Source organism: Phyllostomus hastatus, unplaced genomic scaffold, assembly GCF_019186645.2.
Source record: "Phyllostomus hastatus isolate PE091 unplaced genomic scaffold, TTU_PhHast_1.1 phas_scaffold_585, whole genome shotgun sequence".
In the NCBI taxonomy this organism is placed as follows: Eukaryota; Metazoa; Chordata; class Mammalia; order Chiroptera; family Phyllostomidae; genus Phyllostomus; species Phyllostomus hastatus.
This window is the reverse complement of record NW_025334037.1, coordinates 28628407-28642482: the sequence shown is the minus strand read 5'-3', so window position 1 is coordinate 28642482 and position 14076 is coordinate 28628407. Positions and strand designations below refer to the sequence as shown.

Sequence of the window (14076 nt, the reverse complement as noted above, 5' to 3'; positions counted from 1 at the left end):
TTCTCTTTGAAAAACAAATGGGGAAAGATTGCTTTTGCAGCTCAACTTGGGCCAAGAAAGTAATGTTAGATGTTTTCATCCTAGGCTACACATTAGATCATCTTGGGACTTAAAAAAATAATAATTTATTGAAGTGAAATTCACATAACATAAAACTTAACCATTTTAAAATGAACAATTCAAATGGCATTTCATACATTCACAATATTATGCATCCACTACCTCCATCTAGTTCCGAAACTGCAGTAAATTGATTTCCATCATTCTGCAGTAAAACTCCTTAGCCACTAAGCAGTTTCTACTCAATTCCCCCTCTCCTCAGCCCCTGGCAACCACCAGTCTGCATTCTGTCTGTATGAATCGCTCTATTATAATTCTAGATATTTTCATATAATGGAATCGTATAGTATGGGACCTTTTGTGTTTGGCTTCTTTCACTTGGCATCGTGTTTGTGAAGTTCATCCAGTTGTAGCACGTATTAGAACTTCACTCCCTTTTATGGCCGAGTAACAGCCCATTGTATGTACATACCACAATTGGTTTATTCTATCCATTGATGGACGTTTGGGCTATTTTTTGCCTGCTGTGAATAGTGCTGCTATGAACATGCATGTATGTGTACTTATTGGAGTACCTGTTTTCAGTTCTTTTGGATATAAAGCTAGGAGTAGAATTACAGAACCATATTACTCTGTGTTTAACTTTTTAAGGAACCACTAAATTGTTTTACATGGTGACTGGACTATTTTTCATTTACTTGGGGAACTTTAAAAATACAGAGATCTCATAATTAATTTTTATTGTATTTGACAAACATCCATGTACAACTGTTTGAAAAATTACCAAAAAAGGACTGGTCCCTCACTGTAGAGTTGGAGAAGTACTACATAGTTGATTCATTTTTGTTGCTATATAATATCACACTGCATGAATATACCACTATTTTATTCATTCTTTTTGATATGCTTGTGAAGTGTTTCCAACTTTTCACTTTCATGAACAACAGTGCTGTGAATAACCTTGTATAGGTCTTCATCAATATTTAGGGTGTATATACCTAGGCATGGGGTTTCTGGATAGCAGGGTATGTGCATCTTCAACCTAAATAATGCCATACTATTTTCCAAACTATTGTACTATTTTATCTACTCCATTGCTGTATTAGAGTTTCTGTCCTCTATTAAGGTTTGACTCCTAGTTTAAAATGTACTGCTGTTATTTTACAGGGTCCTGGGAACTTTAGAGCGTTCTTAAAGAAAGTTCCACTTACTCTGATAAACTTTTACAATTCAGTCTTTGAGTATTTAACTCTTCTTGGAACATTTCCTACATTTTCATGGGAGGGAACAGGTTATAAAAGAAGAGGCATAGACTTTGAATCTTAGTGTGATCTCACTGCCTGCCAGGTTTGTTGTTTTAGGCAAGTTAATCTTTTTGAGCCTAGTATATAAAGTGGAAAGAATATCTTTCATGTAGTTGTTAGTACAAAATGAATCAACATGCTTAACAAGTACTTTGCACAATGCCTGATTCAAGATAGGCATTATCAAGGTATACATTCATTAAACAAACATTTGTTGAAGATATATTTATGTCAGACCAGGACTGGGATAGACAGGAGAAATAAGCAGAATCCCTCTATGTTATTTATAATATTGAAATATTGGAAGCAATTTAAATTTCAACAGTAGGATTGATGATAAAAATGTAGTGCTATGCAGCCTGTAGTGTTATGCAGATAATTAAGCATCATCAGGTTCTCAAATATAGGAGAATGTGAGCATATAAGAAAAAGATTTCCCTCTTTTTTTTTCTCATGTAATTTATACACTGTGCATTGAGAAAAACTTGGAAGACTCAAGTGGACACACACTTTAGTATTCATCAAGGGGGTGAAATTTTGTTTAATACTTTCTTTCCTTATATATTTTCTGTACTTTCCAGATTTTCTGCAGTTAGCATATGTACTTTCATAATCAGAAAGAAATGTTATCTAAACAGTAGCACAAATTATTAAAGGAATGTTGACTGTAAACCTCACTAAAAATTGTTTAAATATAAAGTTTATAAAGGAATAGTTCGAGGAGAAAATTGGGATAACTGTAATAGCATAATTAATAAAGTATAATTAAAAAATAAAGGAATAGTTTATTCAGGGATTTATTTTTTCACTATTTTACATAAACATATTGACTGAAGTCATATTTACCAGAATTAGAGAGCTGGGTAGCATTGAGAGTTTTCCATATTGAATACTTTCTATAAGGAATTTTTGTTTAACAGCTGAAAGAATGGCGTTCTTTGAACTTCTTCTCTTGTCTTTTTTTAAAAATTGATAGAGAGAAACATTGATTTTTTTGTTGTTGTTCCACTTATGCATTCATTGGTTACTCCTCATATCTGCCCTGCCTGGGGATCCAACCTACAGCCTTGGCATATTGGGATGATGCTCTAAACAGCTGAACTACCTGGCCAGGGTCATCTTCTCTTGCCCTTTTAGAAGGCCAAGTAGCTCAGCTCTTCAGTTTCATTCTAGCTTTGTTATATAATCTAAGAAGTTCCCATTTGGGAAACTATATAAGTATAATTTTTAAAAAACAAATATCTGTCTAGAGTTTTCAGTTGACTTATTTTTTCTTGCTTTTACTTTTAAAATCCTCTGTTAAGGTGTATATAAACAAAGAATGGGCTTTTTTAATCTTATTGGTGCATCATGATAAAATAGACATGTCAGAAAACTAATTTTGTCTTAAGAGACTGCTTAACCCTAGAGTTAATAGACATCAATTTTTATTTAATTAGGAATTACGCTTAACTCTAAGGAGAAACTGGAAGCACAATGGGAGATGATAGCGAGTGGCTGAAGCTACCAGTTGATCAGAAATGTGAACACAAGGTGAGACTTTTCTGGAACTCAGATTTCGGTGTCATTGCTAATTTTGTCAGCAGTTATATTGTGTAGCATATAGTTTAAAGCTACCCAATGAGTAGCTTTAAACTATACAACTATACAACTGTACAACTATAAGCTGTACACAGTACAACTGAAAAGCAATGTACTTTGGAGATTGGGTAGTTTCAGCAGGATGATTCATGTTTGAGTTGTCACATCTTTAATGCCATATTCTGATGAAGTAGTAACAAATACTTGAAAGCTTTGTATCTAACTGAGATACATTTATAATGGCCTGTTATGAATTTTAGATGACCTTAGCAGAATATCTCAAATATTAAAACACAAGGAAAGGTTTATTAGACAATCTTTTTTAAAAACTATCTGAATTTCTTAAACTCCTTTTTTGTTTCAACTTATTGCATCCTTTGTTCAGATATCCTGGTATAGGGTGGTTATTTCTCTCTCCCTCCCCAATTAACAATAAATAATAATAATATTATTGTTTTGTTTTTCAAAACACTACTTTCTTTTAGCTGTGGAAAGCAAGATTAAATGGGTATGAAGAGGCCTTGAAGATCTTCCAGAAAATAAGAGATGAAAAGAGCCCAGAATGGTCCAAATTTTTAGGATTGATTAAAAAATTTGTGACTGATTCCAATGCAGTGGTTCAGTTGAAAGGATTAGAAGCCGCACTTGTTTATGTCGAAAATGCTCATGTAGCAGGAAAGTAAGTAATTTCTTTTCAACTCTGCTGTTAAAAATCCCTGTCTGGTGCTACCTGGATTAATCTATATATATTCATATATCCCTGTTCTTAGTTATTAGCACTCTTAGAATATATTAATCTTCTTTCGTACTTCCTTGGTACTTGTTTTTTTTTTTTTTCTTTCTGTCTTTATCTGTTCTCAGAAGTCTGAATGGTATGTGAGATCTCTAAAAAGGAACAAATTAGAAGTCAGATCTTGAGTTTTTACTGTGAAGTTTGATGAACAAGTGATGTTTTTTCCTTGTAATCCTTTTACATGGAAATTACTCTAGACTAAGAAGGAAAATCTTCAGTAGCTTTTAGAAAAAACTGAGAGGCTGTCAGCAAAGAAATTATCAGAATTGCACTGAAAATATTTGGGCTTTACAAAAATCTTGGTCTAATAATATACCAGCTGGGTGATCTTAGAGTCACATCTGTACCCTGTGGTCATTAGGTATCTTTCTATTTCACCCTGTGACTCCTCTCCCACACCTCTTAAACCTGGTCTTTCTAACTCCAGTCTTTCTATCGTTGAAAGGAGCTTGCCCACATGCACACCCATCAGTGGGGGCCCTTGATTTGAGGGTTTTGTTAATACCGTCAAGTCTCCCTTGCCATTAGTGAAATAAATCGTTGTTGTTTTTTTTAATTTCACTTTTTTCTGATACCAGAAACGTTTTTGACAAATGCTGCATATGCCTCTAATTTCCGATAGCATAGGTTTTATTTAATTTCGAAGAGACTTAAAGCAGTAAAGTTATTGTAGTCTTGCCAAGAAGTTGGGAGCAGCCTTTTGTTGCTAAAGGTGCATGCATATCCATTCCTTCTGTGAAGACGTTCTCTTGAGTGTTTACAATTACTTTTTTTAAAATTTCACAAAAATCAAGAAATTTATAATCTTATTTTTGTATAGTGTGTGTATATCTGTATATATACATATATGTACACATGTATATGTATATGTGCGCATATAGAAAGGACTGGAAGGATGGATACCAAAAAGTTGAAAGTAGTTTTCTCTGGATAGTGGAATTTCAAGGGATTTTTGCTTTCTTGTTTGAGTTTTTTACATTTATAAACAATCTGTGCTTCTGGATTATTGTTTGGTGTGACATGTCTTAAACTTTTATATAAGTTTTTAATATTCTCAAACATAATTAATAAATTGGAAACTCGTTTACATTATTCCTAAGCATTTTAAAAAGTACATGTCCCCCACACCCACCTTTGGCCTTTTTCCAGCTCTTTCTACTAAAGTGTGCTCTTGTGTGTGTGGCTCTTGTTCATAATCTCTATTACAGAACCACAGGAGAAGTTGTATCAGGTGTTGTAAGTAAAGTTTTCAACCAGCCCAAAGCCAGAGCCAAGGAGCTAGGCATCGAGATTTGTCTCATGTACATAGAGATTGAGAAAGGAGAGGCTGTGCAAGAAGAGCTCCTGAAAGGCCTGGACAATAAGAACCCCAAGATTATCGTGGCCTGCACAGAGACACTGAGGAAAGCCTTAAGGTAAGATTTTTTATTTATTTATTTATTTATTTATTTATTTATTTTTCATTTAGCTCTAGTTCTGTTAACTCTAGTATCTCAGTTGAGTTTGGGTTTCTGGTTTAAACAGAAATGAAAACTGCTAGACATGACTTGGCATGCCGTACCAACCAGGAGAGGGACCTGGAAAAGCCGAATTCACTCCTCAAGTGTGGACTTTGTATTCAGTAATTTTAACCTTCAGCCTCCTCAAGTGTGTCACATAGTTATTTTATCTTAATTTCTTTCTAATGAAGATAAAACGGGGTATTTCTGACTTATTCTCAGATTATGAATTGGCCTTTTTGTGGAAAAGCACTCCTCAGGTTATTTAAGCAGCTCTTTCTCTCTAGCTGTCCTTAGGCATAAATTTATATACTTTGAAGTTTGCCTAGAGACACAGTTTGATGGTTAAAGCAAACGTTAGTTTAGGTGCCTTTTTATAAAGTAGAAGCAAATGCTATATGCCTTTAAACAGAATTATAGCAACAGCGAATAGAAAATAACTTGTACTCTTATGTAGTAAGTTATTTTCAGCTCTAAAATTTCTTGTTTTTTAGAAGTTTTTCATGAATGGGATCTATTTCAGGAACAAGTAGTTGTAATTTGCTATGCAAATCTGAATTAGACAGGCCACTAACTTGTTCTGATTTGGCAGTCCTTCCAATCTGATATCCAAAACCATTCACATGAGATACTTTAGAAAACAGCTCTCGTGAAACCTTAAATGTGTGGCCTATGGAAGTGAAGATCATCTCAACTCTGTTGTGATTTTGTATATGACCTACTTCTTAGAGAAAGAAAATGCTTCCTTTGGTGCTTGTCTTATATCAAAGTATCAAAATTTTTTAACTTTGTTAAACTATCCTCAACTTATAAGTCTTAAACTTTTACATTGTCTTTCGGTTGGTTCATGATGTTCTTTTATAACATTTGACTTTCACTTAGATTCTTGTGTGATAAATGTTTCCTTGTGTCTAGCCTATTATAGAAGAGCAGTCATGTGCTTTTATGAATAGTAAATAGTATGCTTGTTCTTATCTTAAAAATTTAGTGAATTGACTTGGAAGTTAAAACTGTGCTTGTATCAGTAGATCTGTTCTGTCCTTGGTATTGGATCTCTAATAAAATATGTATTATACAGTAATCTGCCTTTTAATTAGAAGTTTCTAATCTAGAATGCTGTAAACTCTGGTTACTTCATTTTAAGGTGACTAGGAGAATAAGGGTAGAAAAAGAACAAGTTAGGTATATCTTCTTACATCTGTCTTATAAATGTTATTTAGTCCCATCCCTCAGTGGTTCTTTATTTGTCCTAAAACATCTCAGAATCTACAAGTAGAACTAGATAGTTCTTTCAGACCTTCAAGAACCTTGAGGTCAACTGTTTAATCCTAGGTTCCAGAGCTTCCTTAAGCCGTCTATGTTAGTGATAATTTCAGGAAACCGAATATATTCTATGGCCCCTAAAATGGACTTCTGGAACCCTTTTGTTTTTTCTATAGCAATGTGTTTAGTGCCAGAATTAGCTTTTGTTTTGTTAAGGTATTTTCCATGTGGACCTGCTCCATATTTTTTTAAATCTTTCAGAAGCAGGCCAGAATAGTGGAACAAACAAACAAACAAAAATCAGATGAAATAGTAATAATGTAAGGGAAAACTAAGAATTCCAAATGGTCGATTCTTTAGGCACCATGATCTAAAAAGAATGGTTTATCTTCACCATAAGGCAGTCTTGGTAGTTTAGTTTCATATTAAGATATCTATATTTAAACTATTTACACAAACAGGTGGCTTGGCTTGTTAAATATCACTTTCTAGGGAGAGTATTTTCACAGTATCCTTCTTTGGCCTATTGGAATATGTCAGTAGCTATTAGTGAAAAACTTTGTTGTGTTTATACATGTGAGATAAATCTGTTCACATTAGATAATAGATAAATAATATATATGGCTCTTACTAGAGAATTTCAGTGTTTGTTCATAATTAAATTTGTTTTGTTCTAGAATATTATTCAGAATTGTTAGCAGTGAATCAGAATGCTAAATTTGGCCGTTGAACTTAAAAATGTAGTATGTGACAATTATATGAGGTTGAATATGTTACCTTTTTAAAAGAAATCAGAATGTTATTATTTTCCCTGTGGAAAACAGAAGCAAAAAGATTTAAGTTCCCTGGAGTTATAGTGTGATATCTTTGAAGTCAGGAATGAAACATATTGCACTGCCAGGATTAGTGATTTGTTGAGTAAAGTGAACCACCTTAATTGTAAGAAATGTTAAAAAGTTTATTAACCTGGCTGGCGTAGCTCAGTGGATTGAGCTTGGGCTGCGAACCAAAGTGTTGCAGGTTCGATTCCCAGTCAGGGTACATGCCTGGGTTGCAGGCCATGACCCCCAGCAACCGCACATTGATGTTTCTGTCTCTCTCTCTGTCTCCCTCCCTTCCCTCTCTAAAAAATAAATAAAATCTGTTAGAAAAAAGTTTATTAAAAGCAGATTTCACTCATCTATATATGTATAAATTGATTTGTTCTCATTTTTAACCATATATATGTATATTTAAGATATTACACAAGTGTAGGCCCTTTATAGACTTGAATTATTTCTAGTCTGGTTACGTAGAAAGTTAATTTTAAAATGGTAACATTATTTTGGACCCAAGACATTAAATACTATTCTTGGAAGAACAACATTTAAACACAGATGCAGATATGAGTTCCCTTTTTTCTGCCCTAAAACTCAACTTGTATAACTCTATTAATCCATAGGTATGGAATTGTGTTTGAGTGAATGAAAGCTGAAACTTTACCCAAGCAGCATGTTGACAGTTCCTTTTCCAATTTTTTACTTCTAGTGAATTTGGTTCCAAAATCATCTTGCTTAAGCCAATTATCAAAGTGTTGCCAAAACTTTTTGAGTCTCGAGACAAGGCAGTTCGAGATGAAGCCAAACTAATTGCCGTGGAGATTTACAGGTGGATTCGGGATGCGCTGAGACCCCCGTTACAAAATATAAACTCCCTCCAGGTGAGGCACAGATTTCCGGTTGTCTTTGTATGAGGTTAATATGTGAAGATGTTTCCTTCTTGTCTCTGTTGTTGATATTCTGTCCTTACAAATAATTATTTTTTATTCTTAACTTTGAAATCAGTTGATTTTTCTGAGCATTGCCAACTGTCTCTGCTGTCACTTTGTCCTCTCAAGTTAGATACAATACATTCGATGACCCCGGTATGTTCGTGTTGAATCTAGAGAGTTTAAAAGATCCCTTTATATAAATGCTGTTGGTAGCAGGACTTAATATCTGTTTGGACAAAATGCATTTATCCTTTTTTTATTATAATTGGTTTTGGAGACTTTATCTGATACAAATATACTGAATTCATGAACTAATGAAAATGTCTGGAAAAAACGGATTTTCTTTTTTCTGTGTGATTAGTCAATCTTCGGTAGCGTAAATAGAAATTAGTTTGGCTTATGCTAAAAAATGTATAAAATTTAAATTTATTTCGTTTGCCCATTTAGAACCACATAAATAAGAAATTTTTGTATTAGTAAATATAAGTATATTCTCTAATGGTGGAGATGTAGATAATGTTTTTAAAATATTTTATAATATTTGTAGTTGAAAGAACTAGAAGAAGAATGGGTCAAACTGCCAACAGGTGCTCCTAAACCAACTCGGTTTCTGCGTTCTCAGCAAGAACTAGAAGCGAAATTGGAACAGCAGCAGTCTGCTGGTGGAGATGCTGAGGGAGGTAAGGCAATTTTAAACACTGGTGTCTATAAAAATTCACAAGAATACCCTGGCTGGTGTGGCTCAGTGGATTGAGCCCAGGCCTATGAGCCAAAGGGTCACCTATTTGATTCCTAGTCAGAGCACATGCCTGGGTTGTAGGCCAGGTCCCCAGCTGGGGGTGTGTGAGAGGCAACCACCCACTGATGTTTCTCTCCCTCTCTTTCTCCCTCCCTTCTCTCTCTAAAAATAAATGAGTGGAATCTTTAAAAAAAAAAAAAAGAATCTTTCAAAAACTTACTTAAAAAAATTCACAATGGGTGCTACCACAAGAACCTATATTCACTAGTCACATTTTATAGGACTGCCATTTAATAAAATATAAGTTACATATAACACTACTAATGCTGATTCTTTCTGTGTTAAGATTTCATCAGAGTCATGAAAGGACTGGTAACTGAGAAATAAAACCATTCCATCCATTTTTGAGGTTTGTTTTGTTCTTTTCTGGAAGGTGGTGACGATGGTGATGAGGTGCCACAGATAGATGCTTATGAGCTTTTGGAAGCAGTAGAAATTCTTTCCAAACTTCCCAAAGACTTTTATGACAAAATTGTAAGTAATGGTAAACTTTTCGAATTTATTTCATTTTAAGTAATTGCTTGAGTATAATTGAGAGAATGTTCTGCTAAGCCATTTCCTGGTGTACCCTTTCACCCCGTATCTTCCCTAGTAGAGTGAATTAATTGCTGCTTCTTGGTTCCCGTACTACTTTGTGTATGTACTTACTATTGCATTTTTTTTTACGTCTAGAACATTTTTCTTGACATCTTCCCTTTCCTCACTGTTTCTCTGGTTTTACCTTTAAATAACTCTCAAACTCATCTCCTTCTCATCATCCCACTGCCAAGTAGTTACTCTAGGGTTTCTTGACCGTGACACTGTTGACATTTTTTTCCCAGATAATTCTTTGTTTTGGAGGAGTATCCTGTGCATTATAGAATGCTTAGCAGCATCTCTGGCCCTTCTCTATCAGATACCAGTAATACCAATCTCCAAAGTCATGATAATCAAAAATGTCTCCAAACTTTGCTAAACGTATTCCAAAAGATAAAATTATCCCCAATTGAGAAAGTCTTATACCAACCACCATTATGTCTTGCCTTATGTGCTGCAATACTGTAGAAGTCTTCTTACAAGGCTCCCTGTCTTTGCACTTGCCTCTTTCTCCTTCCCATCACATTTCACAATGTAATTAGAGGTGTCATTTTCCAAAACGCAAATCTTCTCATATCATTGCCTCATTAAAACCCTCCGATGGCTTCCATGAGTTTTAAGATGATGTCTGAGATCATCCTATGGCCCTTGAGGCCATCTCTGGTATCTCTGAGGGCCTTGCTCACCTTCCAGCCACATTCCTAATGGCTCGCACCCTCCACACTCCAATCACACTGACCTTCTCCCAGTATCGCATGTGCCACACTTTTGTTTTGTTCCTAAGCTCTGAGACTTAACAGGACTGTTCTTTCTGCCTGTAACGTTCTTCTCCCCTCATTCAGTTCATAATACCTCTTTATCTTCTAGATCTCACCTTAGGCATCTTTTTTGTAGGGCAAAGCCTACTTGTCAGCCTAAACTAGGTTAAGACCTCTTGCTGTGTTACCAAAGCAGCGTGTACTTCTCCTTTTATAGTGGTAATGACCTTGTAGTTATTTATTAATGGTTTTCCTAGCTTTGCTGTCAGCTCCTTGAATATCCTACAAACTTTTGGTGAACAGATAAATATTTGATGAATTGAACAGTAATGTCCTCTCAGGTGACTAGTTTATCAACTTCTTTGTATCCCCAATTCTTTCAAATAGTGCATATTCAAATTAATGAGTAATTAATTGCTTGATCTCTAGTGGAGCATATTCTACTTCATGGACATAAAACAAAAGGTTTCACATTTTACTCTCATTCTGGAAAATTAATCTTCAGGATTAGAACAGTTTTGGTTGTTGGTTATGTGATTTGTTCTTTTCTGGTCCTGTTCCATTCTCCTATAGTTGTCCCATTGTCAGATATACTAGAAATGCTTTTTATAAATGTTTGCTGTGTGATACATGCTTACCAACATTTGCCTAGAGAATGGAAGGAAAAGACTATGGCATCTTATTCTGTTTACTTACTATCGCATTTAGTGTTATAAAATGGTATGACTTTTTATATACTAAGACAAATTTATTTATATGAACAAAACATTCTGATCAGCTGTACAATTTTGCATTTTTTAACTAGCTTTAGAAAAAGTTTCTGAAAACAAAAAATATCTTTGAATTAGTAGTATGAAAGAAATAGACTCTTATTTTGCTCTCTTATTTTCTGTTCTACAAATGATTCATACTGTGTCCTGCAGGAGGCAAAAAAATGGCAAGAGAGAAAAGAAGCCCTGGAGGCTGTTGAAGTGCTAGTGAAAAACCCCAAATTGGAAGCAGGCGATTACGCGGATTTAGTAAAAGCATTAAAGAAGGTAAATGTGCGGAGTTTCCACGCTGGTATCCCAGCAACAGTTAAGGCCATTGAATTTCTCTTTATTGGTCATCCTTTTTATCACAGCAACATTGCCATTTAAGAAACACTATTGATGGTTTTTAAATCATAGGCATTCATTTTTGAAGGGCTGTTTAAAATTATTGTCCTAGATTATTTTGGAGGGAGTAGTTTTCAGTCTGACTTTAAGTATGCTATTTAATAGCATGTACAAACCTCAAGAAAAAGACGATCTTGCTGATCCAGACCCAACTACTCCAGTTTTATAATTCTGTCAGATGAACTGTTTAAGTTGGCTCCATTTAACGTGACAGCTATTAAATAATAAAGACTTTTTTTGTTAGATAGCAAAGAATGCCACATTATATTGTATCAGCATGTAAAGCAAAGGATGTGGGGCATGTGGTTAACTATAGAGTAGGCAAGTACTAAATAAGAAAAGTGTTTTTAGAAAATATTCCTTCAGTATTGCTTAGATTCCCTCAATCAAGTTGCTGCTAGGGGATATTTTTTAATATAATGGCATTTCATAAAATCTGAAAGTATAGATCAGACACTGTGGATGTAGTTGTAGAGCTTAAGGACAAACTGAAGAGCTTGTCTTGAGTATAGCAAGGTTGAAAACTTTGTTATTTCCTCGGCCTGAAATTACAGAGGATTAAAATGGTGGAGGGAGGAGGTTAACCTTTAATTATAGACACATGTAAGTACAGTAATTCTCTTTATTCCTGGTAGTTATATTCTATAAAATTACCATAAACACTGAATTAGCGAATGCTAAACCATTATTCCTAGGGGAAATACAGGGTTAGGGTCCTGAGACCCTTTGATCATAACATTTTCATTAGCTGATACATAAAACAATGCATAACTGTTTTATTCTTTTTGAAGATATCTTATGTAATATAAATTATTGATTCATTAACATTGAACTCATAGCCAACTGCCCTATAGCTCATGCCTGAACAAAGCTTATCTAACACACAGAATTTCTGTGTGAGACACATCACAGCCTTCTTGTGCTTAGGAATGCTGGACAGAACTTCAGCACTATGCTTAGGGGCCATTCTAAACAGTGAAAGGATGTACAAAAAGTACCAAAATGCAAAAAAAAAAAAAAAAAGAAGAAGAAGAAGAAGAAGCCATAGCACTAAGTAGACCATGAAAAAGATATGTGTGTAGTGTACGGGAGCTGAAAAAAGAATGCAGTGTTGCTGTGTTGAGTCTCAGCGGGCAATGTGCACATCAGGCCACCCGGACTTTTCGGGGTTCTGTGCTTACCTGCGAGTGACCAGGAAAGGGCTGCAGGTAAGGGAGCAAGAGCTTTGCCGTCAGAACAAACTTGGTTTGAACTGGACGTTACTATTTGTTAGCTCTGTGACCTTGAGCAAGTTCATTGTATTTAATTTTTGAAATCCACAAAATTGAACTAATAATAGTACCTACTTTATAGGGTTTGGGTGAATATTAAATGAAATAAGGATTATAAAACACTTATAAAATTGTCATCTGATTAGTTTTTAATAAATGTAAGCCTCTTTTCTTAATCCTTACTCCTCGGCAGTTAGGGAGTACCTGCAGGTGCCAGTTAGAACTTCCTTGCATGCTGTACATCACAGATTGTTTAATTTGGAGAATTGGGAATGAAGCATTCTGCTTAGGGAATGCCAGATCTTAGGGACTATATAAAATTTAAAAAAAGTGAAAGCATTACCTCTACGTAGGAGAAGAGTGAAAAAACAGGAGTTTGGAGCACTTAAAAGTAAAGCAGCTTTTTAACACCAGCTGACTTGGGCAATATAGCACAGTAAAATCTTAGCAAGAAAGAAGCCAGGAACAGCTACTACCTGTGAGTTTTGGGAAGTGCTAGGCTCTTTGGGGTACAGTACAAGAGGGTGGTAGCACAAACAGTGGGGGAGGAAACTCTGCCAAGAGGCTCTAAATGCAAGCTTGATGATCGTTGGGTAATTAAAATGGCAGCTGCGAAGCCAGAAGCTCCCTCAGAGGAAAGGCTGCAATGGTGCTTGCAATTTAGAATCTGCCTGGACTTCTTGATGGTGCCTACAGCAGTTTCTGCTGGTGCTCCTGGGGTATAAAAGTTAGTGTTGCTGCCCTGTGGGATCTTCCAGAAAAACATCATCTTAGCTTTCCCTGCCCCAGCGCAAAGTCAGCAGGCCTCCGGCTTCTCTGCCATTGTCAATCACCTCCTCCTCTGACAGCCCAGACTGCCATTGATAGAGAGTTAGCAGCTGGAAGTTGTGGTTTTCTATATATTTTTATTGATAAAACCTCAAGATAGGAGACTAAACATACTGAAAGGAAGCTCCCAAATTTGATATTGTTGAAGAAGAATCTCCTCTTTTGTAAGGAATGTAATTGGCTATCTATTAACATAATAGCTTTAGAATTCTTTTCAGAGGAAGTTTTCAGGTTCCTTCCACGGGCCGTGACTGTTTTGTTTTCCTTTTTCTAGGTCGTTGGAAAGGACACCAATGTCATGTTGGTGGCTTTGGCAGCAAAATGCCTTACTGGCTTGGCTGTTGGACTGAGGAAGAAATTTGGACAATATGCAGGACACGTAAGTAATACTTCTTAAGGACAAATCAATAATATTATCAAGAACGTCAGGCTAGTTT

General features: G+C 35.3%; 1 protein-coding gene across 4 annotated transcripts in view; it reads left to right on the top strand.

The window, feature by feature from the left end:
• CKAP5 (cytoskeleton associated protein 5) overlaps positions 1 to 14076 on the top strand; it is an 88541-nt gene that overhangs the window by 29926 nt on the left and 44539 nt on the right. For all 4 annotated transcript variants that reach the window (XM_045825175.1, XM_045825172.1, XM_045825173.1 and 1 more), the window contains exons 2-9: positions 2804 to 2897; positions 3431 to 3624; positions 4947 to 5153; positions 8028 to 8199; positions 8798 to 8930; positions 9423 to 9523; positions 11307 to 11420; positions 13914 to 14018. In XM_045825175.1, coding sequence (XP_045681131.1) covers positions 2841 to 2897; positions 3431 to 3624; positions 4947 to 5153; positions 8028 to 8199; positions 8798 to 8930; positions 9423 to 9523; positions 11307 to 11420; positions 13914 to 14018 — 1083 coding nt within the window. In that variant the 5' untranslated portion in view covers positions 2804 to 2840. The remainder of the gene's footprint in view (positions 1 to 2803; positions 2898 to 3430; positions 3625 to 4946; positions 5154 to 8027; positions 8200 to 8797; positions 8931 to 9422; positions 9524 to 11306; positions 11421 to 13913; positions 14019 to 14076) is intronic.